Source organism: Microtus ochrogaster, chromosome X, assembly GCF_000317375.1.
Source record: "Microtus ochrogaster isolate Prairie Vole_2 chromosome X, MicOch1.0, whole genome shotgun sequence".
NCBI classification, from domain to species: domain Eukaryota; kingdom Metazoa; phylum Chordata; class Mammalia; order Rodentia; family Cricetidae; genus Microtus; species Microtus ochrogaster.
In genome coordinates this window covers 44,188,609-44,211,093 of record NC_022026.1, presented here as the reverse complement: position 1 = coordinate 44,211,093, position 22,485 = coordinate 44,188,609, and the positions used below count along the sequence as shown (strand labels likewise).

The 22,485-nt window shown below is 36.7% G+C and overlaps 1 protein-coding gene across 3 annotated transcripts in view; it reads right to left on the bottom strand.

Moving 5' to 3' along the window:
* Glra2 (glycine receptor alpha 2) overlaps positions 1-22,485 on the bottom strand; it is a 201,268-nt gene that overhangs the window by 158,750 nt on the left and 20,033 nt on the right. For 2 of the 3 annotated variants that reach the window (XM_005358746.3, XM_026784926.1), the window contains exon 4: positions 5,881-5,948. In XM_005358746.3, coding sequence (XP_005358803.1) covers positions 5,881-5,948 — 68 coding nt within the window. Of the gene's footprint in view, positions 1-5,721; positions 5,790-5,880; positions 5,949-22,485 lie in introns of all 3 variants that reach the window. The other variant, XM_005358747.3, reaches the window with a different exon arrangement.

The window sequence follows — 22,485 nt, the reverse complement described above, 5'->3', positions numbered from 1 at the left end:
AAAAAAAGAAGAAAAAAAATAAAACCACAATGCACAAAAAAAAAAAAAAAAAAAGATTTCTCAAGCAAGGAAATGAGGCCTCTCCAGTTTATGGTGCCCATTTCCTTCTAGGTTCCTAGAGTGAGAATCCATTATTAACAGAATTCTTGAGGGTAAGGAGAGGTCCATCCTTGTTTCAGCTGGAAATAGGAAAGATGAGGCTCTCCTCCTCTAGCCTTATCTAGAGATCCTCTAAGTCCAGGAAGTGGGAGCAGCTGAACATAACAAAAGTGAAAGGGGTAAATATCAGACTTTTGGGAGAACAGCAGTCTCTTCACCAGAACGTATTTTGGGTTGCAAAAGGCCATTTGAACCTAGCTAGAAATCAGTGGACAACAAAATCACAAACAAAACTCCCTTGTGATCCTCCTGTGCCCCTGAGAATGAGTTAAACTTGCCTATTGTCCTACCCTAGAGAATATTAAATTAGTGACACAGTATATAAAAGTGATGGCATTTAAGAAAAATATCTCGACATAGATTTTCATAGAAAATTCCCATGGGTGTTCTCCAGTGTTTCCTGGTTTTCTATTTTGAATTTTATAGCAAGAAAATTGTGAAATAAACTTCTTTGTAATGTAAGAATTTTTTAAAAGAACGAGACAATTATATCTCACTTCAATTATTAAATGTATAAGCATCATTTAAAATTAATTATTTACACTATTTATAAATAATGCCAAGTAGAAGGGAAATATATTTATATCCAACAATTATATACCAGAGTTTTGGTTTATGAGTATCCATTACTTTGAATGTGTAGTTATTAATATTTATCCATGATTAGGTTTGTTATGAGACCATTTTAAAGTAAATAACAACTTTTAAAAGTATTTAAGAACAGACAGGGAACTCCCAAAATATAGAGAAAGTAGACAGTCAAAGAAAATGTTTTGCAGCCATGCCTGTGTAATTCTTTTATTTCTTTATAGTTTTCAATATATAATAAACATTAGCAACATGTAAATTACCAATGTATCATTTCTGTTTTTTTGCAAATAAATTTATGATCTAATAATAACACAAATCATAAGAGAGTAGTTATGTGATTTTGTAGTCTTTCTTTGACTTTCTGCTGCTTCCAGGCTCAATAAAATATTAAAGGGAAAGTAAATACTGAGAAACATGTTTAAATGAAGGCTATATTCTCTTTTACATTGCCTGTATTCTCTAAGGACAGATTCTACTCCAAATAAGTGGCATATTTCTTTGTGCTATAATTTGTTTCTATATTATTGACTTTCTAAAGCATTGGCTAAGGTAATAGAAACATTTATATTATATGTGCATGTATTTTACTCTAAAAACAAAGTCCATGTATAAACTGCACAATCTTTATTATATCCTTAATACTGGTAATATGAGTACCTACATTCCATAATAATCCTTTATGTCAAATTTAGTATTTTTCAAGTTTCTTTTCTGACACCTTCTAAAGCTATGCCTACTTCATAAACATTGCTTCCTTAAGCTGAATTATTTTGCACTATTATACATAGCTCTGCATTTGTACATAAAGATGATTACTTTATCTCATAAATACTCATATCAAACATTATCATTATGTCTTATTGCTTGGTATTTGCATGTTTTAATATAATTATAAATATAGTGAAGGTATATTTATTTATCCATAATTTTTATGTCACACTTCGGTTTTTAAACCTGTCAACACTCTAAAAACATTTTCCATAATCTCAAAACTGTTTTAGTTTAAATGGGAGAACTTGTATTTTAAATTATGGTTGTAGGCAATTGATTTATGATGAATGTGGGTTTTAATATTTCACTAATAACTTAGAAAGCAAGTTCATCTTCTGCATCAGCTTAACAGAATATAAGATTTATGGAAATGTATTGATTATTCTTTAAGATGTCAGAAATCATTGACATAATAATACACTGTCTCTTGTCAGTTAGCATCTTCTTGGGCTACACTCATTCAACTATTCAATGAAAGGAAACTTCTATGCTCTTTCAATGGTTACAACACAATAAGTAATCATGTCAGCTTCGGTCTATCTTCTTCTCTAAGTTCCTGAGAAACGCAATTTCAGATCAGAGGCAAAGTAACTCCATGAAGTGCAGCAGCAACTGGCAAATACATTTCTATACATTTAGCTATCCCTCATATCTGTTACATGTGCAGAGGCTTAAAAACTACTCCTGAGGCATGAGTAGAATAATAGCATCCATAAGGTCAGATCGCATAGAATCCACTACCTTCTCTCCAGACAGCCACTTAAAACTGGGAAAAAAGCTTCTCACCCCCATTTTCTGATGTTCTACTCTTTGGGAGAGTGGCACACCGCTGGTATGAAATACCCTTGACTGTTACTTATGTTGCCAATATTTTCTATTTCTGCCTCAAAATTAATAAAGAGAGGATGGTAACTATATTCCTTATCCTGTAAATTCGATTGTTATCACCAATGAAAGAAAAGGAGAAAGAAAGAAGGAAGGATAAACTAACATTTCAAAACTATGATATAACCTGTCTCAGTATATAGCCCTTCCAAGCCTCTTAAATATTTAAAACAATGCAAAATTATATCTTCTGAGTAATCATACTACAAGGGTCAAATACCAATAAATTCTTAGTGAACAAGTATGTATAATATTGAATTTAATAACTTATATCATAGTGATGACCCATAAAACTGTTCCTTAAAGAAACAACATTATGGTGTCCTGTGAACACATATCTCCAATACTTGTATCAAAGAAGGGAACATTTGTATTGAATCTGTAAGTCATTACTTTCTTAACAGGCAGCATTAACAATAAATTAGTGTGATTTCAGTAACCATGGGGGGGGGTCAAATTGTATAGTATCGAAAGATATTTGAATTCTTAAAACAGATACTCATTACCCCTTCTTTAGAAACGATCAACCAAAACTAAATCTTTCAATAATGCTACTTCAGTCACTGTAAGAGAATGATATGGAAAGCAAGAGAATATAATAAACATATTCAGAAACTCAGTTTAGAAGCATTCTTGGAAAAAATTGCAGAGAAAGCAAAACTATTATCCCAAGAAAACAATGCTAATTCATGGCCTCTACTACTTTATTAATATGCATTGAAGCTAATTTTTTGACTTCAGCTATAATTTTAGTTGGTGCTCCATTTCATGGTCAACCAAATTTTGTCAGTCAAATTTTGAGTAAGTATCAGATTGTAGAATCTTCGAGTTTTGATAAAGGAAGTGTGTGCCAGTATGTAATAGGCTAAATATTTATAACCTCTCAAAACTTGCTTTTAAAATTCTAACCCCTAACATGACATTATTGAGAGACAATGCATATAAGATGTTAAGAGAATTTTCTAGAATGAGAAGATACAAGTCAGCTGTCTGTGTCTTTACTAGATCCCCGATCAATACTTGAGTGTCCAGGCCTTATTCTTGGCCTTCCAGCCTTCAATATGAGAGAAAGAATTTCTACAGTTTTTAAGCCGTCCAGTTTGTGCTCCTTTGCAGCCTGACCCAATTAAGACAGGTTGCATCAGGTAGACACCCAGGCAAAGCTTCGGGCATCTTGGAAGCCAGAACTCTCTTTTACAATAGAGCAATTGTCACACCGTTATTAAAAAAATGAAATATCAATTTAAATACTAATTTGACCCGGTCTGCTTTTGCAAGTAAAGTTTGATTGGATGTGATCACATCCATTTGGGCACTAGTAGTAGTAGTATCTGCCCTCCACCAAAGAGCAGAGTTGAGAAGGCATCAGAGAGATCACCTGGCTCCCATAGTCTTAGGTATTTGCTATCTGTCTCTTTGCAGGAAGGATTTGCCAGTTCTTACCCTAGGTAACATGATAATCTCTTCTTGGACATAAACAGGATAAACATTATGTAAGAACTTGTTTTAGTTTCACATCAAAGCCATGAGAAAACAATATATATGTATTTTCAACACCAAAAGGAGCCTATTATGACATCAAAATCTAATAAGTGAAATAAAAGAAGCACACTATGCAACACTCTTCTAACATGCAATTTGATCTACCTTACACAGCAGCTAGCAGGCTGTTGACATTACCTTTGAGCACCAGTTTCCTCTTTTCATAGGAAACATGACAAAGGACACTTGCTAAGTGGGCAAGAAGCACCTAAGCAGCCAATTTGCTAAACAACCCTGTAAGTTTTAAAGACCGAGGAAAATTGGGTATCCATAGCTTCCATTTTCATCCCTTTAAATGTTTAGCTTCTTGTATTAATGAACACTGAAAAGGTGCAAATTTACATTTTTGATTGAGAGTAAAATGCAATGGGGAGATTTAATCAAGGCAACTTAGGAATCTAATTAATGCAATCAGCATTAGGTCGTGCAAATATGGTCATTGAATGCCATCGTGTAAAGCTGGTGACAGTGGGCTACTGGAAACATTGTCCCTCTTTTAAAGATAAAAGCAATAGGAGAGACAGAAACTGAGTGTCAAGTCCAGAGTTGGGTTGCTATTTCCATGCTTAGTGTTTCATATGAGTCATTTATAGCTGTATCAAAACTATGTTATTTAGGTAAAATTCTTAATGCACTACATATCTTGCTAGAATCTTATATCTGGAATGCTGTTTTGGAGTAATGTTTAAATGGGTACTAGATACACATTATAGTTAAAGTTTTGCCAATAAAAATGACTAGTAAAGGTAAATTGTTTCTTCCTAGTATCAAAAACACCTCAGAGTGCAGTAGTTCATTAAAAATGATCTTAGAAGCCTAAAATAGAAAACCTACATTTGTTTTTACTTCTCAATGCTGTCATATGTTCATTTTTTACCTCTTGAGTATTGTAGGATTCAAGTATTATAGTATTTGATCAAATTCAACTACTATTTCACTTTGGTCTCATTCAATAAAATGCCTATATGATTTAATAACCATGTAAATTAAAAGCAAGCAACTGACTAAGAGCTTTAAATAAACCATGTGGATACCAAGGAAATTCCTTACCCCATACGTAATCTCCAGACTCTAACCTAGAGCTATGTGGGGTTTAGTTAATGATCCAGTGGTATGAGTCACTGGCAACAAGCCATTATAGCACACTATATAGTACCCGAAACAATTTCTAATGTGAGAATTATGTTTGTATCACATATTTTTTCATGAGTATTTTAATGTGCTTATTTTTTCAAAGGTGCTCATTTTTTTTGTAATTGTTGTGATCTTAATACTACTTTCTACTGCTAACAAAATTACGTGTGCATATGTGAACATGGGAATGTATATGCATGCTCTTATGAATTGTTCCCTTTTGTGATGTCATAAATGTGCAACAGACAGGCTTGATGATATCCCAGCTTTCAGGAAAAGTAAAAAACTGGAAATACCAATCATGTGTCAAACTTTAAAATTCATACTCATGAAACTTAGGGAATGTACATATTTTAGTACTGTTAAATACACATTATGTTTATTGCTACTCATTAGACCAACTCAACAAAAATTATGTGTTTACAAAATTACTCTGGGGTAATGGGTAAAATATCATTGAGTTTTATGTTGTAACTCCTTGACAAACGGCTTTCTGAAATGAAGGTTATAAATGTCTGTTTTTAGAGGGTGGTGATGTTAGAGATTGGCACTCAGTAAATGTCATATAAACATGCAACAGTGCTGTGATCCCATATCCCAGTCCTTCACACGATGGCTTCAATGCTCAGTCCCACTCACCATTGTAGTTTCTGCTATTGACCCAAAGCTGTTGATAAATATGTTGCAGGTAACATTTACAGGAGGCCCTGTAAGTTGAACAATAGAAAATTTGACAGGTTGTGTTCATAGCATAATTGAGTCACGTTTTTCTCTTGCCAGTGGCACTGTAGCACTTACCATGGTGGTTTCTGTGACTGATCCAAAACTGTTGATAAAAATATTGCAAGTAACGTTTACTGGAGGACCTGCAGAATTCAATAAAAATATTGCAATAGACATTGAAGCAATATTGCAGTTCCATCAACATCTGTGGTTAAAGATGTAAATAAAATGAAAATGATGATGAGACTGTAAAGAAAAAAATGACTCAGAAGTGCATAATAACTTCCCAATAGTACTTTGAATAATGACAATTAAGCGATGACAACTTACCTCCAAAGAGTTTTGAATTTGGAAAATATAAAATTATTTAGTTGAATTTATCAGCATAACTTTATGTGACAATAATCATTTGGTTGACTACTTTTCTTCAATCTTAAGATCATCAATGTTTTAGATATTGCCAATGGTAATGAAATAACCTGCATCAACACAGGGCTGAATTTAGGGGTCCAGGTGGAACTGGATCATGTCTTAATCAATGTGTTACTTTGATTCTTATAATGCCTCTGAATTTACCCCCTTTTTTTCTATATACCCTCTGATGTGAAAAATAGTGTACAGAAATACAAAACAAACTAAATGAAGTTACATTAAGACATAAACACATGTAGAAATGTCATTGAATATCTGTACTCTGGCCAGAGCAGATCTGGTGTTAAGCGATAATTGCCACATTGTCTACCCTTATCTCCAGAGGGGTGAGACTAGACTCCCACTAGCCTTCTTTTCTTCTTGCCTTTTGTCAACAGGTAAGTCACTGTCTGATGGCTCCTTGCTTTATGTTTTTCTGGGGAATATGTTTACTGCCTCTGTGGGCATTTCCCCAAATACTAAATGAGATAGAAACATCCTGTTGCAAACCATCTATCCACACAGTGCTTTTTTTTCTGCAGAAATGCATCCCTCTTTACTTGACAAATTTTTATGAGTTGAGTCCAAGCGACACCCTAGTTGGCTCTGTACCTAACCAGCCTGTAAGCTCTGAATGAAGAGGAGTTTGGCATGAAGCCTTCCTAAAAAGCTCGTAGGAAAAAATTAGTCTTTCTTTTTCTTAGCCATACAATTCTATCACAAATCTATTTTCTGCTAGTAAGAAATAAATTAGACAACAAGGGGCATGACATGAGAATTTGTATGTGTTTGCTTTTTCCCCCTCTCACCATATTTTTTCTCTTCTCACCACAAAGAAATATTTACCTTTAGATCAGCTTATTGAGTACATTTTTATGAAGTTTCATGAAGCAAAATAGAAAGTAAATGAACAGGAGCATAAAAGGTGTAAAGCCATTAAAAACGTGCTTCAAACTCACTTTACACTATTATAACATTTTAAACAGGAACTTGCAATTTCAAACCTTGGTTATGAAAGTGTAATAAATTACCTCTTTGCATGGTCTCCCCCAATGTCTTGGAAACCTTCAGAAAGTTGAACCATACGATCATTTGTTTTCTTCCTACTAACTGACAGTGTGGATGTATTTTTGCAAACTAAAACAATTTTTAAGCTATCAAATCCTAAGCGCATTAACATCGTCAAGTTTGGAAGCCTAGCAACATAGTTTAATAGGTAATGTACTTTCCTGTGTGTCTAAGGACTCCAGTTCAAACCCCGGAAAGCGCATTTTCCAAAAGCCAGGTGCATTGGCTCATGCTTGTAACCCTGGCATGAAGGAACTGAAGACAAGCAAAACCTTGGGAATCCCTAACCAAACAGCACTAACTTACTTTGGGAGTTGCATGTCACTGAGACACCCTGTCTCAACAATAGTGGACATGAAGAACAACATCGAGGTTGTCCTCAGTCCTTAAGATACATACAAACGCATGCATGTGTAGCTACATACATAAACATGTACAAACACATTGTGTGCCTTAAATCCCATGAGAGATTCTTTTGCTCCTTAGTATCTGACATTTTCAGTCCTGGGCATTTTGTTTGAAGTTACATTCATATTTACACATAAAAACTTGGAAAGAAAAAAAAAACTTGGAAAGAAAAACCTGGGGACAGTGAGCTATTGTAAAGGTAAGGGATTAACATAGACATGTGGTAAGACCTGATACAATAAAATCTCTCTTTGTGTCCGTGAGCTTCGTATGTCATCCCTCAGTGGGGAGGTAATGCTCTGCCTTGCACTTTGCAGATGAGAAAAGCTGAGCCATAAAAGTAGTTCCCTGTGATGGTGAGCATTAACAGTCAACCTAGGTTGATACAATTCTAGGTTGACCCAACCTCGAATCACCTGCGAAGAGGGGCACAGTGAAAGCCTGTCTCCATCAGGTGGACCTGTGAGCATGTCTGTGATGGATTTTTTCTGACTACTTTAATTGATGTGGGAAGACCAACCCTACATGTGGGCAATACCTTCTCGTAGTAGCCCTGAAGAGGATGCTTTTTGCTCACTTGACCGTCATTCTTATTTACTAATTATCTATGCTATTGCTGATTCTCCTGGTTCCTTCACTGATATGATGAGAAGCTTCTGTAGGCTTCCAAGGTGGACTGCAGACCAGTGGCTCTTTAGAAATCTGATGGAGAAGGGTCATCTGTCTATGTGTTACTTTCATTGGTGAATAAAGAAACTGCCTTGGCTTTTGATAGGACAGCAGCTTAGATAGGCGGAGTAGACAGAACAGAATGCTGGGAGGAAGAAGGCAGTGGGGCAGACGCTATAGCTCTCCTCTCCAAAATGGACGCAGGGCAAGATCCTTCCCGGTAAGCCACCACCTCAAGGTGATACACACATTATTAAAAATGGGTTAATCAAGATGTGAGAATTAGCCAGTAAGAGGCTAGATCTAATGGGCCAAGCAGTGTTTAAAAGAATACAATTTGTGTGTTGTTATTTCGGGTATAAAGCTAGCCATAAGGGAATGAGTGGGAATGCAGCCCGCCACTCCTCACTACAGAAATCCTCCAGGCCATCAATGCCAAAGAGCTGGAGCCTCATGAATTGAACAACTGCTGGATTTTCAGGCTCTCTGGTGTGAGATGGGCATTGATGGATTACTCCAACTGTATAGTATAGCTATATGTTCTCCCTTATTATATATTTATTTCATCATTTCTGTTCTGATTAGATGTTTTAATTGTCAAAAACATGTTCTTAGATGTGATCACCAATAAAATGACAGTGCTCTATAACATGGAGAAAGAAAACATTATTCTCTCTAACTGATTCATTAGCAAGATGATGACATTCCACAGTGAATTGGATAAGAATGAGACAGAAAATTCAATATAAGTATCTAGACTTCTAATTAATCTCCTCCCCAAATATTTCCCTTTCTTGTTCCCATCATCTGTTGCAAGAAGGCCGTTTGTTGGTTCCCAGCTAGCTTAGCCCCAAAGTAATCACACAGAAACTATATTAATTAAATCACTGCTTGGCCCATTAGCTCTAGCGTCTTATTGGCTAACTCTTATATCTTAATTTAACCCATTTCTAGTAATCTGCCTGTGGCTTACCAGGAAAAGTTCGGCATCTGTGTCTGGCAGGGCTCCGTGGCTTCTCCCTCACTCCTTCCTTCTCCCAGCATTTACTTTAGATTTCCCTGCCTACCTCTATTCCCCGTGCAGGCCCAAGACCGTTTCTTTATTAACCGATGCTATTCACAGCATACAGAGGGGAATCCCTGAATCTCTTCTTATAGTTTTGGTTGTGAGCCTAGCCTTTTAACAGCTGAGCCACCTTGCCAGTCCTCGTTGTCTTTTCTTAACACCCTCCTTTTCATCTCACTTGCATTCCTCCTTTACTCTTTTCTCTTTTTCCTATGAGATTCAGCAATCTGCCTTTACTCCGTAAATAGACTCTGTTGAAATATTAAATTTGCCTACTCATGTACATGAGATACCATTCCATTTATTTATGCATTCATTAATTTATATCATTAATATTTTGCATTTTCCAGTGTACAAACGTCCATCTTGATTTAACATATACGTAAGAAGTTATTGAAAATGAACTTTTGTGGGTAGTCTGTAAGTGTGTATACAGGTGAAAACATACAAGCGTATAGGTCAAAGAGTAGCCTTGGATGTCATTCCTTACACAATTTTCTCTTCTTTTTGGATTTGGGTTTTTTCCTTGGCCTGGAGCTTTACCAAATAAGGCTAGACTAACTGGCCAAAAAGCTACCAGGAGTTCACCCATCTCTGCCTCCCGTCTCAGCATTGTTGAAATTCCATGATCATGTATACCTGGAATTTCCACTATGCATACAACTGTACATGACTTTACACTGCTTCTGGGAACCAGAATTCAAGTCCTCATACTAGCAAGACCAGCATGTTACCAACTGAGTGAGTTATACACTCTTCTGCTTTTTTTTTACTTTCCTATTCAAATATTTTATAGAATTCTACAGAATATAGAATTGATTTTTGTGTGTTGTGTGGTGATCCTTATGTTGCAATTTTGCTGAATGCATTTGTTCTAGTAGCTTTCATTCAGAAGCTTGGAAGTTTTTCTATACATCTGATGCTATCCTTTGTAAATGGAAATAATTCTACTTCTTCATTTTGAGCTTGGATACCATATTTCTGTTTTTCTTGTTATGTTGCTATTGATAAGACCTCCACCACCATGCTGACTAGCAGGCATGAAACAGAAAATTCTCTTTTTCTTGATCATGGCATAAAGTCTTTCAGTATTTCCTCAGGGAAAGCTTACATTGTTGCTAACTGTAGGTTTTCATAAATGCTCTTCATTAAGTTGGCGAAGTCCTCTTCTGTTCCAGACTTCCTCATTGAGTTTTAATCCATAAATTATTTTGAATTCTACAAATGCCTTTTCTGCATCAGCTGAAATTATCATGAGACTTTTTTTCTCAGTCCATTAATGCATATTACTTTGAGTTTTTAATGTTGGGACATTCATTTTCTATTCTTTGGAAGAACTAAAAAAGATTTGATGTAAACTCTTTAAATATTTACTAGAACTCAAAAGAAAAGCCACTTGGTTCTGAAGTTTCCTTTGTTCAGAGAGTTTTGATTAGTGTTTCAATCTTTTTAATTGTATGTCTGTTGAGACTTTCTGGTCAATCCTGAATCTATTAGGTAATTAGTGTATTCTAGGTGTGTTTTTAAATTTCACATAGCTATATAAATTGTTTCTAATCTTTAAAATACATTTTCTTTCTAGAAAGCCAATAATGACTCTATTTAATTCTGATTTTCTTTATTTGCATTATCTCAATTTCTTTCCTTTCTCAGACTAAATATTTGCTGCTTTTTTGCTTCTGTTGAATTACGAAAGACTAAATTTTGGTTTTGTTATCCTTCAACTGTTTTTCTATTCTATGTTTTTTGTACTCTAATATTAAATTCCTCTTAAGGGTTTGGATTTAGTTTTCCTTTCTTTTTCTAATCATTGAAGTATAAATATAGTTTATTAATTTAACATTTTTCTTCTTTTTAATATGGACATTTACATTATAATTTGTTCTCTAATCTCTGCCTTTCTTGCACTATGTGATTTTTTATATTGTGGGTTTGTTTGGTTCATCTCTTTTTTTATTTAGATTCATGGGTTGTTTAAGAATGTGTTTATTCAGACCCAAAAAGATGAACATGGGATGTACTCACTCATAATTGGTTTCTAGCCACAAATAAAGGTCAGTGAGTCTTTATTTTGATATCCTAAAGAAGCTAAATAAGAAGGTGAACCCAAAGAAAAACATATAGCTATCCTCCTGGGTAGGGGAAATAGACAAGATTGCCAGGCAAAAAATCGGGATCTTAAGGGTGGGGTGGGAGGGGGGCAAGGGGAGATGGGGAGAAAAAAGTGAGAAGGGTTGGATGGGGAGAACTTGGGGCAATGGGATGATTGGGATACAGGAAGGTAGGATAGGGGAGCAGGGAAGCACATATTTTAATTAAGGGAGCCATCGTAGGGTTGGGAAGAGACTTGGACCTAGAGGGGCTTCCAGGTGCCTAAGGAGAGGTCCCCAGTTAGTTCCTGGGGCAGCTGAAGATAGGGAACCTGAAATGATCCTATCCTATAGTCTTACTGATGAATATTTTGCATATCACCATAGAACCTTCATCTGGCGAGGGACCCACACTGGAACACTGGACTGAGCTCCCAAAGTCCCAATGAGGAACAGAAGGAGGGAGAAGATGAGCAAGGAAGTCAGGACCAAGAGGGGTGCAACCACCCACGGAGACAGTGGGGCTGATCTATTGGGAGCTCACCAATGCCAGCTGGATTGTGACTCGAAAAGCAGGGAATAAACCCGGACTCTCTAAATATGGCGGACAATGAGGGCTGCTGAGAAGCCAAGGACAATGGCACTGGGTTTTGATCCTACTTCTTGTTCTGGCTTTGTGGGGGCCTAGCCAGTTTGGGTGTTCACCTTCCTAGACCAGGATGGAGGGGGTAGGACTTCGGACTTTCCACAGGGCAGGGAACCCTGACTGCTCTTCAGACTCGAGAGGGAGGGGGAGAGGAGGGGGGGAGGGTAGGAGGGGGGGGGGGTGGGGGGGGGGGAAAGTGGGAGGAGTGGGAGGCTGGGAGGAGGCGGAAATTTTTTTCTTTCTTAATAAAAAAAATAAAACAACAACAACAACAAAAAAAGAATGTGTTTATTTCTAAAACCTTATGAAATTTGCAGTTTTCTGTGTAGTACTGATCCTTAGTGTTCCTACCAACCTTGGTTGGAAAAGATACTTTTAATGATTTCAAACATCAACAGTTTATTGAAACTTACTTTATATCTCTGAAAAATATTCTGGGTGTAATTGAGAAAAGCCGGGCGATGGTGGCACATGCCTTTAATCTTAGTACTTGGGAGGCAGAGGTGGGCAGATCTCTGTGAGTTCGAGGCCAATCTTGTCTACAAGAGCCAGTACCAGGACAGCTCCAAAGCTACGGAGAAACCCTGTCTTGAAAAACATACCAAAAAATTGAAAGTATAATCTATTGCTGTTAGTAGAATGCTTTGTGCATGTCCATTATATCGAGTTGGTTTAAAATTTTGTTCATGTCCTCTATTTCCTTACTGATCTCTCTGTGGATACTATTTTCTATATTGAAAATGGTGCATTGAGATATTACATAGAAATATTTGTTTCTTCTATCAAGTCTATTGGTATATGTTTCATCTAGGTCAGAATTCTTGTGTATGCTATTAAAAAGTTCAACAGGTCTGTGTGTTTTTAAATATAAAAATAATACTAACAATAGAGGTAATGAGACAATCAATATATAGACTATGAATTAAAAACCTGTATTTAATCATTCTATTTTGCTTACTTTTGGAGTTGAGATTCGTATTAGTATTGTTTCAAAGAGGGTTTTGAACAGAATCAGTTTAGTGATGGTAAATGCTATGATTAAGAAAATTTGTATAGGGGCTAGATAGATGGCTAATCAGTTAAGAGACCTTGATGTTCTTGCAGAGGGCCTTGGTTCAGGTCAGCTACCTGTAACTTCAGCTCTCGAAGTTACAGGTGACTGTAACTCTTCCATCCTCTGTGATCACTGTGATCACATGCGCATCACATATACACAAATACACATGAATAAAAGTGAATGGAAAATTAAATATTTGTTGAATATTTGTTGAAAAATTAATAATCAGATATAAAATTGCATACATTTGGAGTTATTCTGTCTTCTTGGTGAAATGACCCTTTTTTGAACATACATCATGTTCTCTTCAAATATTCCTGTATTATTCATAGTCAATTTCAAATAGCTTTATTTATATAAAATTATATGTATCATATAATGTATATTTATCTTTATCAGAGCTTTCTAAGCTAACAAGAAACATTATGTAACTTAAAAATGTCTATGCTGTATTTTATTTAAAAGTAAGCATCAAGAAAGGACCTTACAAGACATCAAGACAATTAGTCACTAATGTTTAGTTTTGTCCCAGATATTTTCCAACATCATTTTATGGTGAAAGACTACTTGCAAGAAAAGAACAGTCTTTGAATTCCAGGATGAAAATGTCATGTTTTTCTTTTTTTGTCGCAAATAGACAAGTATGACATTTTCATTTTTCATTTTACTTCTTGTAAATAATTTAACATGTCTTCAAGTATCACAATTGCTTTGGTATGAGTCCCTTGCATGGAAATGGAAAATTAAATGCTGCATATAGAAGCTAAATTTCCTGTGGAATAAGATATTTTTGTCTAACAGACTAATCATTGCTGTTAGCTCAAGAGATAAAAACCAATCTACAGATGATTTAAAAATATGTAGATATAAGGGTTAGAACTTTAATATCTGGACACAAGTAAGCACGACTTATTATGATTTTTTTAATGTTCCATGGTGTGTTGATGCTTGTGAAAAAAAGGTCTTAGCAAATAGCTGGACTGCAAGGGGGAATGTCTTGTCATAGTGGAAATCACTTAGTGATGAGATATTTAAAGCACATAATTTGAAAAAAGTAAAATTGAAAATGTCATTATCATACTTTCGAAATAATCTAAGCAATTATAATAATTATTATAATTCACCCTGAATTAACTATATACCATTGATTATTCTATCTATACTTTCATGAAGGACAAATTTTTCAGAGGTAAAGAATAGCCTGAATACTACACAAACCATTAGTTTCAGACTGGCTATATTACTAGAAATGAGTACATTTCCATGCATTGTAATGAATGAACTCATATGAACATGTATGTTTTTCTTACTGATAGCTACCAGTTATCAATTGATTCTATACAAAGTTATTGACAGAGAGGCAAATGACTTTGATGGATCTCAGAGAATTTGAAAATGTTGGAAAATTAATGGAAACTCAACAACTCCAGTGGGACTGGGAAGGACCAAGCGTAGGACCAAGCTAGTCCCTCTGAATGTGGTTGACAGTTGTATGGCTGGGGCAGACTGAGGGGCCACTGGCAGTGGCACTGGGATTTCTCTCTGCTGCATGTACTGGCTTTTTGGGATCCTATTCTCTTTGGATGTATACCTTTCTCAGCCTAGATGTAGTGGGGGGGGAGGCTTGGACCTTCCACAGGGCAAGGACCCCTATTCTCTCTTAGGATTAGAGGGGGGTGGGGTGAGAGAATGTGTGGAAGGAATGGGAGGAGGGGAGGGAGTGGGAATTTGGATTTTTTTTTTTAAACCTAATAAAAATTGCTATCATTGAATGCTATGGATTTCTCCATGTTTTGAAAAAAAGAATAGGATGGAGTACACCATTTCATGTTTGGTGGCCGCTTTTTGTTATTTTTGTTTTGAGTTCTTCTACGTAGTCTTGATATATAGACCAAGGTGGCTCCCAAACCAAGCAACCTTCTGTCTCTGCCTTTCAATTACAACATGAAATACCATGCCTGACTTTAGGATGAACTCTTTAAAGAAAGAAAGTGCATTAACCATGCAAGGGAGCATCAAGTATAAACTGATTCTGTCTTGAATGCAGACTTTGAATCATTTTAATCAAAAGTAGATTTGAAGTATGGTGGTTACAAGTTTGTCTTCTCTTCAGGGCTAGTTCTGATTATTACCAGCTGGGAGGAGATTGGGGGTAATGACAAGAATACATTGCATGAGGAAAAGCATTTTCAATAAAGGTAACTGTTAAAAAAACAAAGCAGTGCCATAAACCTCACATGTTGTGTTTTCTCATTGTGGAATTAAATTCTAAATTAAATTGGCAGGCCTTTGTTGAAATTGATGTACTTTATTCATAGCCACCTCCAGTCCCTCATAGCATCAAGTACTTACTGAGTGCCCATTATATGTCATTGTATTTGATTTTCTAGTTCTCATTTATAATTAGTTGGTGAACTGGGGAACTAAATATGAGAAATTCAAGCATTAATTGCGAGTCAAAACAATTTGCAGAAAATCTCTTGAATCATTCTGTTAGAAATGTCAGCTGAAACAAGAAAAAAACCATACTCCAAACCCAGCATTTCCAAGGGATGTTTCTCATATGAGTTCAACTGTTATCCTTTTGCTTATTGCAAGACCATAGTGACCATAAACTGGCTCTCAGTGTTTGCGGAGATTCAGAGTATTTTGTTTGTTGTACAAGGTCCATTTTGTGTTTTTAAGAGCTTAGAAACAAATGGGACCTTTAGGCTTAATTAGTAGATGTAATCTCTATATATCTCTGTTTATGTCATAATAAAATGTCATCTGATAGAGAAGTGTTGAAAAACATAAGGTTCCTACTGTCTTGGGATTACTTAAGATAAGAAATGAAGATCCATTTGCCCTGCAAAATAGACAATTTTAAATGCCGCTTGAAAACAGTGCAGAAATAAGTGGACCTGAGAATTTCACATGAACGCAAATGACACATTTCCCTTCATTTTAGGAAGTTACACTAATAGAATTAAACACCACTTTCTTTTGTTAATTGAATTCTCTACTACTTTGCAAAATGAATAGCAAGTTCATCAACTTGTTAGGTGTTAGCAAATTGAAAATAGAGTTTTGATATTAATAATTTGTAAAGAAGAAAGTATGCATATAATAATCATTCATGGATATGAAATAAACATTTTCTTCTGTGTTTGCTGCTCTCATTCTTTTAAATCTAATGATACTTCTTAATTATTTTTTTATTATTTGATGTATCATCTTTCTTGGCACTTCCAAAATCCTAGATGCTTTTCCAAGTTGTGCTATTCTCTATTTTATCTTATATTTCTCTAAGATTTCTGTAGTGGGTTCTATACAGGTTATGGCTTCAATCTGACTTATTGGTATGCTCCCCAGAGTGTTCAGTATGTTTTGATCACATATTAGCACTAAATAATGCATGTTATTGACAAAAAGTATGAGCGTTTGTGTGAGAAAACAAGAGCTGTATTTATCTCTTCACCTTCAAAGGGTAATTCACTGGAAAGGTAATCCACGTAGCTTAGTGGTGAAGTAAGTGCTTGGCATATGTGGAGTTTCCTGAGTTCGATTTCTATCCCTCCTCCCCACAAGTAATTCATTTAAATCGATAGTGTTATCTGAGCCTGTGAGATCACAGGAGATCTCTATGTTGTCTCTGCAGAGCACGCAACAGAATGAAGAAACTGTGGCAAAGCATGCTAATCACTGACAGGAAACATGAAAATGTGCTCCTTTGAAGCCTCTATGGAGCTTCTCTGGTTGAGGTGGGGATTAGCAAACTTCATGACTGTCTCCCTCTCCACCACTCCACTCTGGAATACCATTCGAAAGTCATAAAGGCTGGGTTTAATGCCACGGCGGCTCTTCTATACACGGTGTGACTACTTAATTTCGAGGCTATTTAATTACTCTGAGCTCCAGTTTTCTCAGTTTTAAAAGATAAAATATCTTCTCTCTACCAAATTCTTAGATTGTCTGGGAGAACAGAACGAGATCTTGTGCATCAAGCGTCAGAACTTCTCTTCCCATCCCTTCTCCTACCAAGAAGGACCTTCTTCAGAAACTTAGAGATTTTCTCTTGCTGCAGCCATCCCACCCTGAATGCATTCTGTCTAGATGCAGACTTTCCCTTTATTTGACAATGAGTTCTTTTCTCTGCTCTGCACTTTGATTTCCCTCCTTTCTCCTCACAGTGTTAATGGAAAGGCCTGGAATTTGAAAGAGTATAAACTGTGGGGAAAAAAATCTGACCACCCCTAGTGGATTTTATATTATTAAATCTAACATTCTGAATATTGAGAAAAAATGCCCTTTAATGAAGAGCTATGCATTTTCTTTATCACATCTCCTTTTCCTTTTTACTGTATCACTGTGTAGATATTTCACTGGCAGGAATGCAAACTTGTCTTGGACATGCAGACCCTGTTCTGTAAATGTTTGAGTAAATTCTCTAAGCCAGTGGGAGAGGTAAGGTCTTGCCTTCCTTTCCACATGCATTTCACTATTTTTTGTTTGCTTCAGTTCTTCGGAATTTCTTTTGAATTGGCTGTACCATCTCTCTGGTTTCCTAAATTGACTAACAAATTAACTAATTTTAAAATATGTTTTGATTTTATATTTGTAAGAGCGTCATGGTTTTATATGATTCTGTAAATTTGCCTTTGAATGTAAAATTCTCCAAACAGAGTCTATCCATCTTTGGGAGGCTGAGGCTCAGAGCCAGGCTTTGGAAGCTTGGAGACCTACATCCTGTTTGAGACCGTTGCACTGCTAGGCAACACACCACTCTCGATTTAGCTGTCAAAAGAAATCATGAAGCACTATGCCTGCCAATGAACAGGATCTATGCTCAGATTTCCCTCTTCTGTCCCTCCGTGGCTTCCACAAATGGAGACCTGTTTTCTCCTTAGGCATCATGCACCATTTCTCTGAGTGTGATAAGGTCACCACTGGACTGTTGGGAAAGAGGTTTTCTGTGTCAGCAGGAGATCTAAAAATAGAAGTCAGAATTCCTGATATGTACTCTTCTCTCCTAACAACTAGGACTGGTGCCTTGGAGTCACCGTGTTTACAAGTGCTCACATTTGACTAATGGGTCCCCAGTACTTAGGGAGCACAGCACTTCCAGGCCTTAGCTCATGCCACACCCTGCTTCTCTGTAATTTGGTCTAATTAAACACACATTTACTGGACTCTTATATAGAGTGATTATTTTTCCTTAAGTCGAGGACTGAGGTGAAAGTAGCTCATTATGAATGTAAATAATAACCTGAATAGAAAATAAGTAAGTGAGACTGAGTAGAAAAGGCAGGCAGACAACGAAAGATGAGGTGATATGTTCATTTTTCTCTGATAGCAAATGAAGTCATTCTTTCTGTGATAACTCTAGAAGCCATTATAGACATACTCCTGGAATATTCTTCCCAAAGAATAAGTAGTTTGGTAGGTCGGGCGGTGGTGGCGCACACCTTTAATCCCAGCACTCAGGAGGCAGAGGCAGGCGGATCTCTGTGAGTTCGAGGCCAGCCTGGTCTAGAAGAGCTAGTTCCAGGGCAGGAACCAAAAGCTACGGAGAAACCCTGTCTCAAAAAGAAAAAGAAGAAGAAGAAGAAGAAGAAGAAGAAGAAGAAGAAGAAGAAGAAGAAGAAGAAGAAGAAGAAGAAGAAGAAGTTTGGTTACTTTGCATCAATTCCCATCACTCACTGAGTGAGAGTTCTCTTTAAAGTCATTAAATCCATCTTCCCTTCTTGTCCAACACAAGGATGTGGCTTAGGTCAGAGAAGACTCTAGAACAGTGGCTTTCAACCTGTGGGTTGCATCCCCTTTGGTAAACCTCTATCTCCAAAAATGCTTATATTACATTTTATAACAGCAACAAAATTAGTTATGAAGTAGCAATGAAAATATGTTTATGGTTAGGGGTCACCATAACATGAGGAACTGTATTAAAGGGTCACAGCATTAGGAAAGTTGAGAGCCACTGCCCTACAGCAAAGAATGGAGTTGCTACCTTTCGAAAGTCAAGCCACACATTAATATAGTAAGGGATTAGAGACATGAATGAAATACTAAAAATGCATTCTATAAGGTTGCCAAAATAGATACAACACCTGCATTCAGTTAACTCATAATTTGTAATACGATGGCATGAATCAGACTTAAATTTAATATGATAATAAGAATGTTATTTGAAAGGAACAGGTCAAAAGAATCAGTGAACATGTGGTATGAAAAAAGAGGATGTATTCCCTTTCAGTAGACTAACATAGCTCTTTGTATGGAGGGGAGAAGGAAGACTTATATACCTACTTATGCACATATATACATCTATATCTATAGATCTCCAAATGTAACCAGTAACTGAACTCTGGATAGGCATTGTCTTTATTTCATATTATCTCTCAAATTTTCAATATCTAAATTTTGCATAAAGATGTTTAAAGTGATAAAGAATCGAAATCCTTATTTGATATACTTCTATCTCCAACACAATATGATGTGATCTGTGGTACTGAACCAAAAAGAGCTTTCCCATTAATATAAGGAAGTCAAGTAACCTCTCATTCACTGTAGGATTTACTCTTGAAGTGGAGGAAGTTATTCTCTCACTAGATGTGTTCCTATTGTGGGCTCATATAACCAGAAAAATCTTTGAACTCAAGACGTCTATAATTAGAAAGCATGAAACTTCAGATATTTTGCCAAATGAACAATATGGCGTTTTGTATCTGTGGTTCTTTCATACTGGAGACCAGATTTGTTGAGACTTTAAAAGACTATTTTGCATATTGTACCAGGCACAATAATGCATCACTGTAGAAAAGTGAATGTTCTTTTTTTTTTTTAGGCCAATTTTCCATCCCCTCAGGTGATGGTGATAAGAAGTCTGCTCTGCCAAAATTAAATAAATGTCCCAATAAAATCTCTTTGGAGATGAGCCTGGGCTAGAACACACTTCATCAAACATTCATCTTTGGTCAAGTGTGCCATGTACTTGCAAACAGCTGCCACTAGTAGCTTGTCTAGGCCACCATAAAGAGCTCTATGGTGGCTGTGTATGGGGCCTCCATCATCAGACTGCCTGGAGTTGACTAGTTGTTCACTGTGCCAGTCCCAACAATTCTTCAGATTAATTTCTGGATTTAGGAAGCAGGGACTGCTTAGTAACTGAACTTACTGGGTTTACAGATGATCAATGCAAGTAGCCACAGAACACAGCTGAGTTTGTTAACCTCAACTGGTAAGTTGACGAGGTCTAGAACGACCTTTGAGATAGACCTCTGCAACCTGTGAGGGCATGCCTGTGGGGCATTGTTTTGATTAGGTTAGCCATGTGGGAAGACTCACCCAGTGTGGGTAGAACCATTCCCTAGTCTGAGATCCTAGGCTGACTTAAAGGGAGAAAGCAAGCTGAGCATGTGCTCCTTGATTGTAGCTGCAATGTGACCAGCTTTCTCCAGCTGCCACTGGTGTGACTTCCTTTCTTTCTTCCTTCCTTCCTTCCTTCCTTCCTTCCTTCCTTCCTTCCTTCCTTCCTTCCTTCCTTCCTTCCTTCCTTCCTCAAGTTGGTTTTGTTTGAGGCATTTTATCACTGCAATAGAAAAGTAACTGTGACAAAAGCTGTCATGATGCCCGGCATCTGTAACCCCATTCATTAGGTGAAATCCTCATCTTCTCCCTCTTCTTTATACTTCCCCTATTGCATTTTCACTTGGAATGCCTAATATCCATGATAGAATTCCACATGTAGTTGTGGTTGCATGATTCTATAGATAAGGGCTTAAATTGTTCAGTGTTTTACATCTGCTCCTTTGTTTGTTCAGGAAGGTTATGCCTTTTTATAAGGACTTGGAGTACCTGTTACAGTTTCCAGAAATGTTCAATAGTTTAAGTCGTTCTCCCAAACAGTTTTGTGGTCAATATGTACCTTGTTACAAGGTGTATTTAACTTTGTATACAAGCAGCTAGTGATAGAGTTGCTTAATGGAAGACTAAGTCAATTTCCAAACACAATCTTATTCGTTCTGACAGAACAGGACTTCAAACAAATCTCCGAGCTTCCTCTACCCTGTTCCCTAAGCAAACCTGGAATTTATGCCTATGTCATAAAATAATAAAAAATCAATAAATTTATGGACTTCAGACATAATTTAGAACTTCCTCTCCCACTATGTCCTAATGATTAAAAATATGAGATTAAGATATTCCCAGGGCCCAGTCAATTATTCTGTGAGATAATCCATTGGAGTAGATTAAAATGCCATATTGTAAATCATGCTTCATGCCATCATCAGAATTTTACTGGAATGTTTAAGAATGGTTTTTTTCTGAAAGATGTAATAAATGATTAAAAATGGCATTCTCAGAATCTTTACTGTATACATGTAAAAAGTAAAATGTACTTGTATATAGAATTTATATATAATCCATGAAGGTAGCAGCATCTGTGTGTTCCTAGCCCTTTCCTCAACCATGTGCTGTTCCCTGCCATCACCACCTCCCAACATACAAACTAGTTCCGATACTTCCCAAGAAGAAAGCTGTTGGGTATTTGGAGATAAATCAGCTTTGCTTGTTCACTTAATTATTCATCAAATATTTACAAAGGATTAATAATATGCTCAAATCTCAGGATGTAATGTTGAATAATAAACAGATCCTGAGGCAAAACACTCCAAAGTCTTCTACAGGCTTGTAGACTCACAAGCCCTTAACATGGCTCTGTAATTAAGTAACCGATACAAGACTCACTCATGGAGTCAATGTACAAGGCCCCACAGCCACTAATGGTAATAAGGAAAACAGATGGCCTGGGATCAAAAGCTATTTCTGTACTCCTATTTGCTCAGGGAGTCTGGTGGTTAATTTCTATTGCCAACATACTAGGACTGGATCACGTTCCTAGGATCTAAAACTATTTGTATGCTTGTAAATGATTGTCTGGATCAGGTTAAATGGTGTGGGAGAACCAATCCTAAACATGGGCAACACCATGGCATGAGATGGGGTCCTGAACTAAATAAACATTTAGAAAACAATTTGCACGCCAATATTCATCTCTCTCTGCTCCTTGACCAAAGAAGGAAGGAAACCAGTCACCCTTCTCCAGCTTCTCTGCCTTGCCCGCTGTCTTATTTATGGCTGTGAGGAGACCCCATGGCCACAACAAGTTATAGAAGAAAGAGTTTAGTGGGGGAAGTTTACAGTTTCAGAGGGTAAGTCTATGAGCATCAGGGCACAGGGCATGACAGCAGGCAGGCAGGAATGATGCTGAGGCAGGAGATGA